Source organism: Salvelinus namaycush, chromosome 40, assembly GCF_016432855.1.
Source record: "Salvelinus namaycush isolate Seneca chromosome 40, SaNama_1.0, whole genome shotgun sequence".
Classification (NCBI taxonomy): Eukaryota; Metazoa; Chordata; class Actinopteri; order Salmoniformes; family Salmonidae; genus Salvelinus; species Salvelinus namaycush.
This window is the reverse complement of record NC_052346.1, coordinates 18,318,133-18,335,700: the sequence shown is the minus strand read 5'-3', so window position 1 is coordinate 18,335,700 and position 17,568 is coordinate 18,318,133. Positions and strand designations below refer to the sequence as shown.

The following is a 17,568-nucleotide window of genomic DNA, read 5'->3' as shown; positions in this document are numbered from 1 at the left end:
ACCCCCCCCCCCCCCCCCTGTTTCCTTGCAGCAATGGACCGTCCCAAGGCCCTGTCCTTCTCTGAGGTGGACTCCACCTCCCTGAGGATCACATGGGACAGTCCGGACGGCACGGTGACATCATACCGCGTGCTGTACTCCAGCCCTGAGGAAGGCGAGAGAGAGCTGCGCCCGGCGCCCAGAGGGACAGACGATACCGTGGTACTGAGGAATCTCCGCCCCGGCACAGAGTACACTGTTAAGGTCATCGTTCTGCACGGACGCACCCCCAGCACCCCACTGGTGGGCACACAGGCCACAGGTAGGAGATACCAGACACACACGCATACACACACACACACACACACACACATACACACACATACACACATACACAAATACTCAATGTCCATCTCTGCCCCCAGCTATCCCTGCTCCCACCAATCTGGACATCTCTGAGGTTGGTGACACCTCCTTCACCGTGTCGTGGCGCTCCCCCAGCTCCGGGCTGTCTGGGTACCGCGTGGTTGTCAACCCCAAGAACAACAATGGACCCACCAAGGAGATGACCATCGCCCCAGACACCACGCGCGCCGTGGTCCCAGGACTCATGGTAAATAACAGACTACAGTTATTAGTACTACATTCTGAATGTATGTCATAACTGTGTTCTAGATGAAGGTGTCTGCTAAACGGTCTAAATTCAGGTCATGTATTGTCACTGTATTTATGTGTCTGTCAACATGTGTTTCCTGTGTAGGTGGCCACTGTGTACACAGTGCACATTTACGCCCTGAAGAACTCTGTGACCAGCCGACCCCTGGAGGGAGAGGTCACCACGCTGGACAGTAAGCAGCTTTCACAGAGTTTTACCTCTACTGGCCACTGGTTTACTCACTGTAAACTCACCCTCTCTTTCTCCCTCTCCCTTCCCCTCTCTCTCCCAGACATCAGTCCTCCTCGGCGTGTGCGTATCTCTGACGTGAAGGACTCAGCCATCACGCTGACCTGGCGTGCTAAGGTTGAGACCATCACTGGGTACCTCATTGAAGCTCAGCCCCTTGGCGGCAGCCGCCCCGCCATCAAGAAGACAATCCCCGGAGAGCAGCGCACCTACACCATCACTGGTACTGTACAGTAGACTACATTACCCAGCTATCACCACTCTCATCTACAGTCAACTACATTACCCATCACCACTCTCATCTACAGTAGACTACATCACACAGCTTTCACCACTCTCATCTATAAATGACCTACATTACCTATTATCGCCCCATCTACACTCAACTACATTATCCATCCTCACTTTCACCTAAACTATCATCATTATAGTAAACTACATTACCCATATACAGTACAGAGTGGGCTCTTGACTGACTGACAGTGTGTTGTGTTTGATGTCCCTCAGGTCTGGAGCCAGGCACCTCCTACACTATCCACATCTACACCATCAACGGTGATGCACGCAGTGCCCCCTTCACCCTCACGGCCACCACAGCCAAACCAGCGGTGCATTCCCCCACCAACCTCCAGTTCACCTCCCTGACCCCCAACTCCATCTCCTTCAGCTGGGAACCCCCCGCCACACGTATCACAGGATATTACATCACCTACGAGGAGGCAGGCAGGGCGCAGCCCCGTGAGCTTACCCCCCGCCCCCACGCTGGCCAGAACTACGCCACCATCTCTGGTAAACGTCAAACTCTGCTCTCTCTCTCTCTCTCTCTCTCTCTCTCTCTCTCTCTCTCTCTCTCTCTCTCTCTCTCTCTCTCTCTCTCTCTCTCTCTCTCTCTCTCTCTCTCTCTCTCTCTCTCTCTCTCTCTCTCTCTCTCTCTCTCTCTCTCTCTCTCTCTCTCTCTCTCTCTCTCTCTCTCTCTCTCTCTCTCTCTCTCTCTCTCTCTCTCTCTCTCAAGTTACCCTCACCCTCTTAAACTCCACCCCGTCCTCTTCACCCTCTGAAAGCTCAAGCCTCTCAACCCGTCCAGTTTATGGAAAACACCTGAATCGACTCAAATCAACATGTGATTTCCTCCAGCAGAGGTTGATGCTTGATGTTGTTGGATGTTTTCAGGTTTGAGACCAGGCACCGAGTACATCATCAAGATCATCGCTCTTCAGAATGTCCAGAGAAGCACCCCATTGGTGGGCACGGCCAGGACTCGTGAGTACAGCACATACACTCTTTACACACATGGCCCAAAACCTGATTTTTTTTTTTGTACCTGAATGGTGATGCTACAAAGAACGGTTTGGGAAGCCGGCATATGTGCTTAGCTGCAGTAGAATAGTGTAAGAACAGCCTAGCAACTCATAGACCGAGATGTTAGATTTGGTTTGTAGTCGTGCCAGCATCTGTTACAAACAGCTGTGTCTTTTAAAACAATAATACTGCTCACTCACTTTGAATAAACAAGCGATTCAAAAGGTATTGACGGCAGTGGCAGGCTTTGGAGTAGATATTTGCCCAAACCACTGATACAGGGTCAGATATTTTTCCACTCCCCTTAATGGTTAAAACTAAAACGGGGGTAGGGTAATCTGATCTTAGATCTGTGCTTAGGGGCAACTTCTACCTCAAGTGCAGTGCTTTGCAGTACAGTAGTGGCTCTAGTATGCGGACTTACTGCCACCCCCTGCTGGCGGCGTCATGCTACTGCAGCTCCTCTAACTCCCTACTCCCTCCCTAACTCGCTTGCTTCCTAACCCCTCTCTCCCGGCCAGAACGTGAATCCCTGCTTACACTGCCACTCCCCAACCGCCCCGGAGGCTACGACCACCTGGACGTGCCTGAAGAAAAGGAGAGCCGTGTCCCAACAGTAGTAGGTAACAACGGCCTAGACACCCTGGGGGGCCAGGGCCAGAACGTGGAGTACACTGAGTACAACAACCAGAACCCCCAGGCACCCCATGGGAACGGCCAGACACCCCATGGGAACGGCCAGACACCCTATGGGAACGGCCAGACACCCCTGGTGTTTGTGCCCCTTCCGGACGCGGAGGGGCGCAGGGTGCCGGTGGTGAGCGTGAACGTGCCTGGTGGCTCTCCCTTTGGTTTTCCAGAGAAGGACACAGGAATCCCTCAGGAGGCCCAGACCCAGACCACCATCGCCTGGAAGCCTTACAAGCAGAGTTCAGAGTACCTGGTGTCCTGCAACCCTCTGACACACGTCAACGAGAAGATGTTCCAGGTGAGAGGGCACGGCACACACACACACACACTCACATAAAGACACATCTAAGAGACACTTTTTAAAAATGTAATCTTTATTTAACAAGCCAAGTCAGTTAAGAACGAATTCTTATTTATAATGACGCTCTACAACTCTCATTCCCATTCATCTCTCCCAATCTCTCTATCCTTCCATCGCCTCTCTCTCCCATCTATCCCTCCATCTCTCTCTGTCTCTCCTTCCATCTCTCTCTCTCTCTCTCTCCTTCCATCTCTCTCCCTCTCTCTCCTTCCATCTCCTCTCTCTCCCTCCTGTCTCAGATGCGTCTGCCTGGTACCTCCACCAGTGCCACTCTGATCGGCCTGACCAGCGGAGCCTCCTACAACGTTATCGTAGAGGCCCTGAAGGGGGCACTCAAACACAAGATCTTGGAGGAGATTGTCACCGCCGGCAACACCCGTAAGGAACCAGCAGTAACTATGACAACTGATCTAGGATCAGTACTGAAATCTAACCTATAGAATAGATGGTATGAGTGAATCCTGATGTTGTTTTGAGTCATGCTGTTCCACGGTCAGAAAATATAGTTCAGAAAGTTCATAGATAGGCGTTTACTTACAAAGCTTAGCCTGTGATTCTGTGGTGAAATGAACCCCCTCTCTTCCGCCTGTAGTGACAGAGGGTTCCACCGGCACAGATAAGGACTCGTGCTACGACACCTTCACAGCCACCTACCATGACGTTGGGACCGAGTGGGAGCGCATGTCTGAGACGGGCTTCAAGCTGTGGTGCCGGTGCCTGGGACTAGGCAGTGGACACTTCCGATGTGACTCCTCTAGTGAGTATTTAACTACCTCTTCAATTCAATGCAATTTAAGAAACTTTATTGATCCCTTGCCACCTGATTGGCTGGGTGTAATGGTTGCCATATTGGTTACACCAATCCGATCTAGGGGCTGGGAGACAGTGTCGGATGTTATGCAACAGGTCTGACCTATTTTTTTGTTCTCTATATCTCCCCCCTCTCTCTCGCTCCCTGTCCATCAACAGAGTGGTGTCATGATGGAGGTAACAACTACCGTATCGGGGAGAAATGGGAGCGCCAGGAGGAGAAGGGCCCCATGATGAGCTGCACCTGCCTGGGCAATGGGAAGGGAGAGTTCAAGTGTGAACCACGTAAGTAGCACTTTAACATCAGTCACCACCCGCGCCTTGTTTGGATATTAAAGGAAGAATCCAGAACTTCTGTCTTCTCGGGCAGCATGTCAGAATACAACACAGTACAGTTTCAATGTCTGCCTGTGTGACCTCCTCCATGTCTGCCTGTGTGACCTCCTCCATGTCTGCCTGTGTGTGTGATTCCCTCTCCTGCGTGTGTGTTTACAGATGAGTCCACCTGCTATGACGATGGGAAGATGTACCAGATTGGTAACCAGTGGCAGAAAGAATACCTGGGAGCCATCTGTACCTGCACCTGCTACGGAGGACAACAGGTCACTTTTACTGGCAATGGCTGTGCTATGTGCTTGTCTTACCTACCTTAGTTGAATGCAACTTGACAAGAGCACCTGCTGAATGACCAACGTGTATAAATGTAATGCTTGTCCTCCTCTCAGGGCTGGCGTTGTGAGAACTGTCGTAGACCAGGTGCTGAGGTTGACTCTAGTCTGCTGCAGCCCGTCCGATACAGAGACCCCACCAACACACTACGCAAAGTGGTGAGTCATAGACTACGCTCTCAAAAGACAACTGAGAAAATGTGTTGGATTAGAACTTGAAATCCCCATGCTGAGTTTGGACCCATACTGACCTCTTGTCTGTCTGTCTCCTTCTGCAGAACATCCAGTGCCCCATCGAATGCCTTCGACCTGAACTACTGGCAGACGCACTGGCAGAAGGACACATCCCCCAGAATCCCCTGGAGTAAAAGATAAATCTCCTCTTCCTTACCCATGGTCTGTCAAGTCTCTTTGAAGAAGAGGTCGCCCTGTCCAGTCAGAGACAGACCTGAACTAACACATCGGTGCCTTACTGATCAGCTTAACCATATCTAACACACCTACATACTGTAGGTCCATGCCTTCCTAGTCTTAAGAGAACCCCCTGCACACTTTCAGAGTGTTGGTTAAGTTGTGTCTCTCGTCATTTCCCTTTGAGACACTTAAGAGGTAAAAAGGAACATTCCTTGTGTTCGTCCCTGAATGTATGTGTTTGTGTGCTTGTTAACAGTTCAGATGTGCTTGTCTTTTACAAATTATACATTTCCAAGACTACCTGTCCAGTATTACCGTGTCCTAATCATTTTTTTTTTTTACTTCTATAAAATCTTAAACCGTCTGAAATCAAAAGCACTGTTTTGAGAGAATGTTGGTGTAGTTGCCATGTCGACAAGTGTTTGAAATCATTTTTCTTTTTCTGTAGCCTCTGTGTAGACAGGGGTAGCACTGCGTGTGTGTGATTGACCCTGAGTTGTAATTTTGAAACTCTTTAATGCATTTTATTTATCCCTTTAATCACAGCATTGTTGTGTGAATGTGAGACCTGGGGTGTCTACTTTGTTCTGGTTTTATTTTTGTACTAAAAGGTGCCAAAGTTTGGAGATTCCCTTGTTTTGATAAAGTTGAAAAGAACCTCATGAATTGCCTTTGTTTCTTGAATAACTGTTTATACATAGACACACCAGTGCGTCAATCTACGTAACATAATAAATCCCCATCAAAATCTGTCAGTATAAACTAGAGATCTGGGTTTTTTTTTGCGTGTGCTGCATCTAAATCCCTGCAGTGCCTTCAGAATATATTGATACGCCTGGACTTATTCCACATGTTGTGTTATAGCCTGAATTCCACACGGATTAGATGTCTCACCCATCTACACACAAATACTCCAGAACGACAAAGTGAAGAAAAAACATGTTGCTAATTTATTGAAAATTACAGAAATATCTCATTTACATAAGTATTCACACCCCTGAGTCAATACACGTTAGAATCACCTTTGGCAGCGATTTACAGCTTTAAGTCTCCAAGCGCTTTCCACACCTGGATTGTACCACATTTGCACATGATTTATTTTTTTGAATTCTTCAAGCTCTGTCAAGTTGGTTGTTGATCATTGCTAGACAACCATTTACATCTTCAAATAGATCTTCAAGCAGATTTAAGTCAAAACTGTGACAAGGTCACTCAGGAACATTCACTGTCTTCTTTGTAAGCAACTCGTGTATATTTGGCCTTGTGTTTTAGGTTATAGTCCTGCTGAAAGGTGAATTCATCTCCCAGTGTCTGGTGGAAAGCAGACTGAACCAGGTTAGGATTTTCCCTGTACTTTAGCTTCAGTCTTTAACAATGACAAGCATAACCAGACCATGATGCAGCCACCACTATGCTTGAAAATATGGAGAGGTGTACTCAGTAATGTGTTGGATTTGCCCCAAATATAGCACTTTGTATTCAGGACAAAAAGTTTTTGCAGTATTACTTGTGCAAACAGGATGCATGTTTGAGAGAAAATATTCCTGTACAGGCTTCCTTTTCACGCCATCAACAACGTTGATCCGTCCCCAGTTCTCTTATCACAGCCAATAAACAAACTGTTGTAAAGTCCCCATTGACCTTGTGGTGAAAACGCTGAGCGGTATCCTTCCTCTCCTGCAACTGAGTTAAGGACGCCTGTATCTTTGTAGTGACTGTGTATTGATGCACCATCCAAATTGTAATTAAGAACGTCACCATGCTCAAAGGGATATTCAATGTCTTAGAATTGTATTTACCAATAGGTGGCCATTGGAAAACCTCCCTGGTCTTTCTAGTTGAATCTGTTGGAAATTCACTGCGCGACCTTACAGATAATTGTACGTTGGTTACAAAGATGAGGTAGTCATTCAAAAATCATGTTAGGCACTATTAGTGCACTCAGTAAGTCCATGCCACTAGTGCATATTTTTACTCCTGAACTTGCCATAAGTGGTTGAATACTTGACTGAAGACACAGCTGCTCTTTTAATTTGTAAAAAAATAATAATTGAAAAACAATTCCACTTCAACATTATAGGGTATTGTGTGTAGGTCAGTGACAACCAAAAGAAAAACACCTGAATTTAATCAATTTTAAATTCAGGCTGTAACAAAATGTGGGAAAGGTACAGGGGTGTGAATACTTTCTGAAGGCATTGTATGTCAACCATCTGCGGTGGAAGGCGTTTTCTCTACGACCCCCACAAGTGTCACAGGACTTGTCTAAAAGTAACCCATACAAATGAATTAAAGTATGGAGGTAGTGTTATAACAAAAGGTGTTAATCTCAAAACATATTTTCTGCTCTTAAACAATTTCAAAGCTAGCTTACATTTGTCTATTATGTGTGGGAATACTTGGAAACAGATTTCTTAGATTATAATCACTTGGAGCAGATTTCCTGGTGTTTTTACAGTCTTCTAGCCAACAAAGATAAACTATTGTTTCTGCTCAGAAAACTTGGGGGGGCTGTCTTGGCCATTTATGTGTTACTCAATGCATTTCTATGAGCTATAATAGTAAAGGGCAATTTCAAAACTTGAAATATTTGTATATTTTTTATACCTAAAAGCATCCTAAAATTCAAATAGCTAAATGGTCCATGGTATGAGCATCATAAAACAATTCCATGTTAGTGTAGTAGTCAGTCCCTGACTTCCAGCTTCATATTACTATAACGTAAAATAGTGTTTGCATATTCACACTCCACAGGATTTCTCAAGAAACAGTTTATTTCATGGTGAAACTTGACCTTCCAGACAGTAACATTGTAATGTAGATACAACTATGAAAGCAAGATCGGAATGTAACGGAATCTGAATGATCCTCAGCATGACGCATGCCGTTTGTGCATGATAACCGTAGGACAGGAATGTCTCAGTGTAAAAAAACACTATGTTAGTACCTTTGTTGATCACTATTCTAGAGCAGTTAATGGACCTCCAACATGTAGACACACATGGCTACTTTAAGTTACTCAGGGCCATAATGGTGTGTGGCGTGTCAAATGTGTCAGGTTGGGTTGCATGACAGCCACTCCAGGTATTCAGTGGTGGAAGAGTCTCAGGTTGGTGTGCACCAGGGTGATGCCCTGCTCATTACAGGCATTGATCACCACCTCGTCAGCTGTGGACCCGGCCGGGGCAGCAATGTACTCCACACCACTCTACAGAGACAGACACCTCAGAATAATCAGTCCATGTGGGCTTCAAACAGAAAAGACCTTGGAAGGCACTAGAAGTCGAGAGACCAACTAAAGAACCAAAAGCAGAAAGTCGGCCATCTTAGACTAGTGAAAAGTAATAATTCAGCAGTGTGTGGGTGTGTGTTTACCCGTTTGGCACGGTCCACGTTGTCTCTGAAGGGGAAGAAGGCGTCAGAGCTGAGCGCTACAGCCTGCAGAGAGCTCAGCCAGTTCTTCTTCTCAGTCTCATCCAGAGGCTCTGGGACCTCCTCATACATGGCCTTCCATACTGCCAGGTCTGGACCCTGAACACAGAGGACATGGAGTTAGAGAGCAAGACAGACTCATCTGGAATTAGATTGGTTTTATTTTAAAGACAGACACCTACAGTAGGAACCTACACAAAACATACAGCAGAACTGTACATCCGACAACAGCCATTTCAGATGTCTTAGAGTGCATGTCCCTAATTGACCTCTGACCCCTCACCTCTCCGATGGTGCCGCTGACGTACTGATCGATGGCATTGGCCATCTCCGCCCGCTTCACTCCACTCCTGAACCTCATGCCCAACACCCGCGGGTGGTGCCTCAGCCACCAGTTATCAGCCTTGTCCCCTGCCAGCCGCGTGCAGTGGATACGAGACTGCTGACCCGCACCGATCCCAATCACCTGGTACACAGGGAGAGGAGACGGATTGTGACCCAGAAAAACCACAGTACAAAATGTTTCAAATTAATTCTGAAAAAAGTAAACAAGGGTATAGGCGACAACAAGGGGAAACTGTGCCCAAATACTATTTCAACAGCAACCTCCCATGTCCCCTCCCTCTCCAGGTTGGTTACCTGTCCATCCTTGGCGTAGCAGACAGAGTTGGACTGGGTGTACTTCACTGCGATGCTGGCAACGATCAGGTCACGCAGCGCCTCCACCGACAGCTTAAACAGGAGACAGACAAGAGGACAAAAGGTCAGAACATGTCATCAGTGAACATATCAAGACACACAAACCACAAAGATACTCACCGCGCCCTTGGAGACGACGTTGCTGAAGAGCTCCTTGTCAATGACAGCTCCATTCCTCTTCTGTTTGAGGTGGAGGCCAAAGAGAACTCTGACCTCTGGCTCGTCTGGCTCATAGGCTGGGTCCATCTGACACAGATTTAGACATTCAGCACCCCCAACCGGTGAGAAGATGCAAATGAACTTCAAACTTGTTTTCTAGGAAAGGCTGCAACATAGGATGATCACTAACTGCTTTTCCATGTCCAACCATACCTGGAGAACACAGTAGTTTCCATTCTTCTTCTTGGACAGAATCCTGAGGGCCTCCTCTTCGTAACCAGGGGCGATGATGCCATCAGAGACCTGAGAATGATAGACAGGGGTTGGAAATGCAGGAAACACACAGGACAGACACGACACACCTGGGAAGCCCTACCTCTCTGGATATGATCTTGGCAGTGGGGACGTCACACACGTCAGACAGAGCAATGAAGTCACCGAAGGAGGACATCCTGTCTGACCCTCTAGCCCGGGCGTAGGCTGTGGCCAGTGGGGTCAGGTCCTTCAGCATGTCATTCACCATACACACCTTGGCCTCCTCATCACTCAGAGGAACACCCACCGCAGCCCCTAGAGAGGGAGAGGACAGCCTAGGTCAATGTTACTGGGATTCCTTGCAATCTTGTTGGCATATGCATTGGAAGCGCTGCGTGTCTGACCTGCAGGGCTGACGTGTTTGAAGGAGGTGGCAGCGGGCATGCCCAGGGCACTCTTCAGCTCTCGGACCAGCTGCCAGGCGTTCAGGGCATCACAAAGGTTAATGAACCCAGGAGAACCATTTACCACTGACAGAGGCAGAAATGGAATGGAGAGAAGGGAGGGTCAATACAGTTAGTCTACCCAGACAGGAGAAGGTCCCCCTGGACAGTCCCAGTTGAACATATGACACCAATTAAAATGAGGGTTGACAATGTTTCCCTATTGTAATTTCTGAGACTGTTGTCTACACAATGAGGGGGGGTGAAGCCTACCTGTGAGGGGGAGGGTGGGGCGCAGGGTGTAGAGCTGGGCGGGGGCTTGGTGGGGGTTCATGCCGTAGCGCAGGGGCAGCTGGGATACCCCACGGCTGTGCTGGCCCCGGAAGTAGTCCGCGATGGCCTCATCATACTGAGCTGTGTGAGTAAAGGCCTGGGAGAGAGAATGAGGACAACTAGATCGATTAGACACCAGGATCATGTTCATTAGGCAACATATGGAAGAAAAGGGACTGAAAAAGGGAAAACCGTGATGTCCAATAGGAAATGCACATCTGTTTACTGCTGCAAAATGTTTTTCTACGGTGTGCCCTAATGAACATAGCCCAGGGTAAACAGCCGAACCAGAAAGCGTTGTAACCTATTCCATGATCAAAGCCAACATGGGTTTCTATAGTTTTATCTGGAGGCAGCTTTAATACAAACTATCACTGTAAGATTTGTAATGCCTTCACAAGGGACACCATGTGCTAAATGTACCCATTCTACTCCATGTAGTCTCAAGTCTCAATGTCAAATGCACAAGTACAGTGAAATGATTTTTTGCCAGCTAACCAACAATGCAGTAATCAATAACAATGTAATATTAAAACAACAAGGTAGAACAAAAACAATCGAGTAAGCATACTATGTAAAGGGGCAGTTCCAGTAGCATATTTACAATGTCCAGGGATACTGGATCAATAGAATACTGTGGGCTGACCTGAACAACATGGCCCCAAGGACAAGAGAGGGCAGCATGGGAGGTAGTGGACTCTGAACTTTACCTCGCATTGACCCAACAATCAATTAAACAAAAACCCAAAGACCTGAATTTTTACAGTGTCCCAATTGTGCTTTGACTATACAGACTCCATGGTATCTGGTCTGCAAATGTACAAATTGATCCTTTTAACAGAGGGTCAATAATCTGTCAAAGACACAGTATGAGGCCTTCCCCAGTTGTCCTGAGATGTCCGATTTGCTACTATTGAAGAATCTCTTAAGACTTCAGTTTTGTCTATGTACAGTTTGGTTCCTGATAGCATCATTTCTCTATCACTCAACATCCTCTCTGTTCACAGTTGAGGTTGGCAGACATGTCTAAACAGGAAGGCAGAAGGACAGCACATGGGAAGTTAAACTAGATCTCACCATTCTCAAATTGTCCAGAAAGTAGATTTATATACATGATATACACGAGACAAAGGACAATGTAAAACCCGTGCTTTCAAGTTGCCCTAGTTACCTTCAGGGCCAGAGTCTTGCGGGTGTCCAGGGTGGTGTCTTTGCCCTCGGAACCCTCCATCTCCACAGCGACCAGCTGGTAGTCAGCAGGGTCGCACACAATGGTTACGCGGGCGTGGTTCTTGGCCGCTGCTCGGAGCAGGGTTACCCCACCTGAGGAGGACACAGCCAGGGTAATCGCCATGGCAACCTAGGGCATTTCAGGTTGTAGAACAGACTTCAGAAAGTAAAATGTAGAGCTGGCCTTAAGGTGCAGTATGAATATATTGTGCCGCCATTTCCTGTTTGCTAAAATTCTATTAGTTCGCCTAAATTCAGTTTGTGTGCCAAAACAAGCACGTATATGGTAGAGAATCATTGTACCATCTAAACCACTGTGAATTATTTTCCATAACCCCAAATATTGTATTTTCAGCTGGTGTACAAAACTGAAAGTAAAAGCAGCAGAAACTAAACTTCACAGAAAGCATAGAAATAGTGCACAGAACAGATCTACCGCTTCTTATACTTGCTTTCATTGAGAATGACAGATCTAACTCACAATTCTATGTGAATTTGGTCAGGTTGGACAAAAAAAAGTTATTGCAGCTTTAACATTCCACTCACCAATATCAATCTGTTCCACTGCATCTTCCACAGTCACATTAGTGTTGGAGATAGTCTTCACAAACGGGTAAAGGTTACACACCACCACCCTGGTCAAAGACCGGCAAAGGAAAGCAATACAAGTCAAGAAACGCAATGCAATTCACTATGTTTTTTCTAACCATCTAGGCAATTTGAAATAATGAGTAGCATGGCTGTTTAATCCCCCACATTGTGTGTGCCCTAGATGACTCATTGAGAAACAATATCTTACAAAGAAAAAAGGGTGAAGTTTTGACTTTTGTAAATGGGAACATGTGTCAATTAGGCAGGTCACATTTTGCAGCCTTGAACCCAAATTGTTAAACATACGTGCCCATAGGCTCCAAAGACAAATCATGGCTTATTTCAGAGGCTGTATGCATTGCACACTTTCTCCTCAAAGCCAACTACATTCCATGAATGTCAAATTGGCAGCTTAAACAGCCAATCAGATTCCCAGGGATACAAAAACAAATAAAAAAGTGTAACACGATCAGATGTGTGCAGATGCAGCAGCATTTGAATTAGCTGGTTATTAGATTAGCAACGCATGCTTCTCGAAGTTTCCCTACTTTACAACCATACTGCCCTGCATTAGGGCCAAATCTAATACAGTCTTGTGCCCGATCACATGCATTGTGTTTTAGGTCAGCTTGTTCACAAAAAGGCTGTTTTTCAAAGACCCCTAAAAACCACAGTAAAGCAGTAGTGGCTCTGGAAAGAAGTATAGAAAAGTTGACTGAGATGGACAAGTCCTACTCTTAATGAGGAAAACAGATCTGATCTTAGATCAATGTCTAGAGCCAAATTAAACCCACTTCCCTGTCTCTTACCTGACCAGACTGTAGCCCAGTTTCTCCATGTCAGCCTTGTCCGAAGGAGTGTGCCGGGCCAGGATGCCCCCGTGTACAGCAGGGTGCAGGGTCTTCACCCTCCCACCAAGCATCTCTGGATGGCCAGTCAGCTCAGACACATCCCTGGAACAAAAGGGAGATGGATGTTAGGTGATTCAGAGGCACACATTCTCAATTAGAGGCTGGGTATGCCACTCATCTGAAAGGTGGTCAATGATTGCAGAATTACTAGATAGACCTACTCGTTGAAGTTCCAAACAGTAAGGAGACTTAAAGGAATACATTATCAGCATAACATTGAATCATTTGAGCATTAGCGCAAGAGGATGTTGGTGGCTGAACACTATCAACAAGGATAGATGAGGCATTGGAAATGTATGTAAACGGTTACACCTACCGAACAGCCAGTCCTGCATCGCGCAGGGTTTTGGCTGTGCCACCTGATGCGACGAGTGACAGTCCCACGTTCACCAGCCTTTTGGCAAAGTCCAGAAGTCCAGACTTGTCGGACACACTCAACAGTGCTGTGTGTGTAGAATTAAGAGACAAAACGGTGACAAAGTTGTAGAGATTGATTTTAATAGCACCAATGTGAAACGAAACTTTCTTTTCAAATATCAATAAATATGTTGACTCCACTGAGATAGGTTATTGCTCCTTTGTAACCACCCGTTGCTAACTAAAATGGAAGCATGTTTTTCGTAGCATGCTAGTCGTAGATAGCCTACCTAGCCTGTCTAGCACGACGCAAGAAACAATTGAATTGGATATGGACCACGCAGCATATAGCACTACAATCAAACTTATTCTTCAACATAGACTACTCAGCTACATTAGCTAAAGCTAGCTAAAATATTTTAAAAAGAAGAAAGTTTACCCAGTTCTGAGCAGGCCATGGTTGTGGCTAACGTTCTCTGTCTGGGAATGGGGCACGACAGGAGAACCATGTGTATAGTTGTATCAATTTATGGCATGATGGGAACTTTGTGATTTGACAGGACCGCCCCTTTGATCGGTTTTGACTAAACGGGATACAGCTTTTGTCAGATGTGACTTTTCGTTGCAGGTTAGGATAATTTACGCAGCAGGTTAGGATAATTAATGTAGCAGGTTCGAATTAGATTACGGTTAGAAAATAGAGTTAGGGTTTGCTAGCCATAACCCATTTGTACCCCCCACACAACTTCTTCATTGCCTTCTGCGCAGTAAAATGCAAATTCGCTGACTTCTATCCTGAGTCCCAGTAAAGATAACGGTTTGAGGCGCAAAAAACATGTTACAAAGGAAAAATGTGAACACATATATATATATTTTTTTACTGTATGTGGACTGTAGTGGCCATTAAGACTCGGTTGACAGTAAATATATAAAAAGTTAACATTACAGTAAACATAACAGATTACATTTATTAACCAGCTTTTATTTAGCTCTTATTTAATGTATTTATTACACTGCTCTGAAAACTCACCAAACTAAATATTGACCTATTAGAAACGATTTGAATATCAAACTGTCAAAAATTATCATTACACAATTACAGCATAACATGTGCTAATTGTGATGGTGGATATTTTGATAACCAGAAAGAAAAAAATGATCAAGGTGACACCCCCCACACATGATATCATTGAAAAGCCCAGAATGTCCTCTCATATGTACTTTGTGACCTAACACAGTGGCATGTATGGCATTAGAGGTACAGACCAAAAACACATGTCCATTTGAGACAAAAATGAATTGCTGGGGATATGACTATGGATCGTATAAATGGATCGCACAAATGATCTTGACCACATGCCACCACCACACAATTAGGCCAGAGAGATTTAGGCTATTTGAAATGGTAACAATGTGAGATTTTAGACTCTCGCTCTGCCACTGGAGGGTGAGTTTACACCACTATAGAAGGACCATATGGGCAAATAGTGGTGCTGTTGTTCTGAGAGAACTTAAACACACTAAAGTGAATGCCCAGTAGACATCCACCATTTTACTTTAATCAATCCATTATTTACAGATCAGTAGGGATGAAAGAAAGGAGAAAAGGTGAAGAAGCATTTGTGGACTACTACCATACAACAAGCCACTGGAGGGGTACTGACATACACCAAGCCACTGGAGGGGTACTGACATACACCAAGCCACTGGAGGGGTACTGACATACACCAAGCCACAGGAGGGGTACTGACATACACCAAGCCACTGGAGGGGTACTGTCATACACCAAGCCACTGGAGGGGTACTGACATACACCAAGCTACTGGAGGGCTACTGACATACACCAAGCCACTGGAGGGGTACTGACATACACCAAGCCACTGGAGGGGTACTGAATAATGGAGCCTTAGTAGGCCTATAGCATGGTTTTGTTTTGAGATATTAATAGGATCCCAGCCTATCTAAGCTGTTTGATCTGTATATATACAAGACTATGTTTTTTCCCTCTAAATTTGGTTTTTCAAAAGGTGGGCAGGTCCCCAGATATGTGTCCATGACAGTGAGACTCGTCTGTCTGTCTGTCTGTCTGTCTGTCTGTCTGTCTGTCTGTCTGTCTGTCTGTCTGTCTGTCTGTCTGTCTGTCTGTCTGTCTGTCTGTCTGTCTGTCTGTCTGTCTGTCTGTCTGTCTGTCTGTCTGTCTGTCTGTCTGTCTGTCTGTCTGGAGAATGACATTGGGACAAGCACAATTACCAAAGCTTTGTTGTGTCACGATCATTGCTTTTCTGAGCACCTGTAACATAGATTTCCTGCAACAATAAAAGCCTCTCATGATTACATTCCCCATTGTTCCGACGGAGGGCCAACCCTTTTCAATAAACTTTATTACCCAAAACTTGGCCTTTTTCATGCATTTGAACAGCGGTTAAAGTCTGACAGATGTGGATTTACAGCCCCTGTCCCTCATTCCCTTACCTAGCTTACCCATTAGCTTAAGTAACACGACAGGGCCAAGGGAAACCTAAACCAATATGGGTGATTACTTTAAAAGATCAGACAATCTGTTCATATTTCCGTAATGAGGCCGACATTTTGCTGATTGATTAAACTACAGGATGTAAATATTTTACAGGGTCTTGCCGCTTAAGTTATTGTTCCTGATTTACCATCTGACAAAGTGAAAGAAAACTGCATTTATTTATTTAACTATGAAAATGGCCTTTCTGGTAACCATTTTCCCTATTGGAGGACTCGTGCAGGTCGCACTGATGTCTCGACGAGTCGCTTGAGTGATTGTGACACTGTAATAGACAGGACAAAATGTTATACATATACATAAACACACACTCACACTCACACACATACACATTCACACACACACACACACACACACACACACACACACACACACACACACACACACACACACACACACACACACACACACACACACACACACACACACACACACTCACACACACATACACACATATACACACACATACACATAGACACACACCGACACTCACACACATACACACACAAATACAGACACTCACACACATACACACACACACATACACACACACATACACACATACACACACATACATGGATGCACACACAGACATGCACGCACACACACACATACACACACACACTTACACACATACATACACACACAAACACACACACAATGAGGCGATTGCATTATTGGTATAGAAAAAGCATAGGGGCCGTCAGCAATTCTGTCAGACCAGGCTGTTGAGAAATCACTATTGACAGCGTTATCACCAGTAGATGGAATTTACACCAATCATTTTTTATCAGTATGACAGGTGAGTTCAGATTAAATTAGAATTGAGAAACTGAATCAATGATCTCTATATTTCGCTCAGCCTGCTTATCAATTTACTATGATTTTAGATGTGTTTGTCAGGCGGCCCTGTATCATAAAACAGGCCGAATGGCATTAGTCACACATCTAAATTAACTCTTATTGATTGATGTGATTTTTCATCAGCCAAATTAAATGCTGCATTGAGGGAGACATAGTGGTAAGGTCTGAGACATAGTGCTTTAAGGCCTATAAGCACTGTTTACTCTACAGTGAACTGCTTTTCAGGCCCTGATTGTGAGCCATAAGGAGTAGGATGAAGTCACTTGACACTAAATCCTATCCACTACACTGTCAAACACATTCAAAATCTTAGACACTAAATTCAATCCACCACACTGTCAAACATATTCAAAACCTTAGATACTAAATCCAATCCACTACACTGTCAAACACATTCAATAACTCTAATCATTGTCTTCCACCTTGTTCCATAACTATCTATTACTGCATTTGTCCGGCTCTCAGTTTCTGAGCACCCAGCCGCCTCCAAACAGAAAATAACCCTTAAACTTGTCTAGGACTAGTGCCCCTTGACTCCATACTGCCCTCCACCATCACCAAAATTAAAACTAAACTGACTCCAGACCTGTAGCTGTGCACAAAGGCCCCTTTCCGTCTCAAGTTCATGTAGCAGAA

At 45.4% G+C, this 17,568-nt stretch overlaps 2 protein-coding genes across 5 annotated transcripts in view; one reads left to right on the top strand and one right to left on the bottom strand.

The window, feature by feature from the left end:
* Positions 1-5,791, top strand: part of fn1b (fibronectin 1b) — a 28,028-nt gene extending 22,237 nt beyond the window's left edge. For all 4 annotated transcript variants that reach the window (XM_038980106.1, XM_038980103.1, XM_038980104.1 and 1 more), the window contains 13 exons: positions 32-301; positions 405-592; positions 740-827; positions 927-1,106; positions 1,391-1,672; positions 2,054-2,143; positions 2,704-3,170; positions 3,473-3,611; positions 3,826-3,990; positions 4,203-4,328; positions 4,539-4,645; positions 4,769-4,870; positions 4,990-5,791. In XM_038980106.1, coding sequence (XP_038836034.1) covers positions 32-301; positions 405-592; positions 740-827; positions 927-1,106; positions 1,391-1,672; positions 2,054-2,143; positions 2,704-3,170; positions 3,473-3,611; positions 3,826-3,990; positions 4,203-4,328; positions 4,539-4,645; positions 4,769-4,870; positions 4,990-5,079 — 2,294 coding nt within the window. In that variant the 3' untranslated portion in view covers positions 5,080-5,791. The remainder of the gene's footprint in view (positions 1-31; positions 302-404; positions 593-739; positions 828-926; positions 1,107-1,390; positions 1,673-2,053; positions 2,144-2,703; positions 3,171-3,472; positions 3,612-3,825; positions 3,991-4,202; positions 4,329-4,538; positions 4,646-4,768; positions 4,871-4,989) is intronic.
* Positions 5,792-7,878: 2,087 nt separating this feature from the next.
* atic (5-aminoimidazole-4-carboxamide ribonucleotide formyltransferase/IMP cyclohydrolase) lies at positions 7,879-14,086 on the bottom strand. The gene is made up of 14 exons (XM_038979389.1): positions 13,975-14,086; positions 13,495-13,621; positions 13,077-13,220; positions 12,223-12,311; positions 11,618-11,769; positions 10,387-10,543; positions 10,075-10,200; positions 9,792-9,985; positions 9,629-9,718; positions 9,377-9,502; positions 9,197-9,289; positions 8,841-9,023; positions 8,501-8,656; positions 7,879-8,333 (listed from the first exon to the last, which is right to left on the bottom strand). The coding sequence occupies exons 1-14, from the start codon at positions 14,042-14,044 to the stop codon at positions 8,214-8,216; spliced, it is 1,827 nt and encodes a 608-aa protein (XP_038835317.1). The 5' UTR covers positions 14,045-14,086; the 3' UTR covers positions 7,879-8,213.
* Between the last annotated feature and the right edge of the window lie 3,482 nt (positions 14,087-17,568).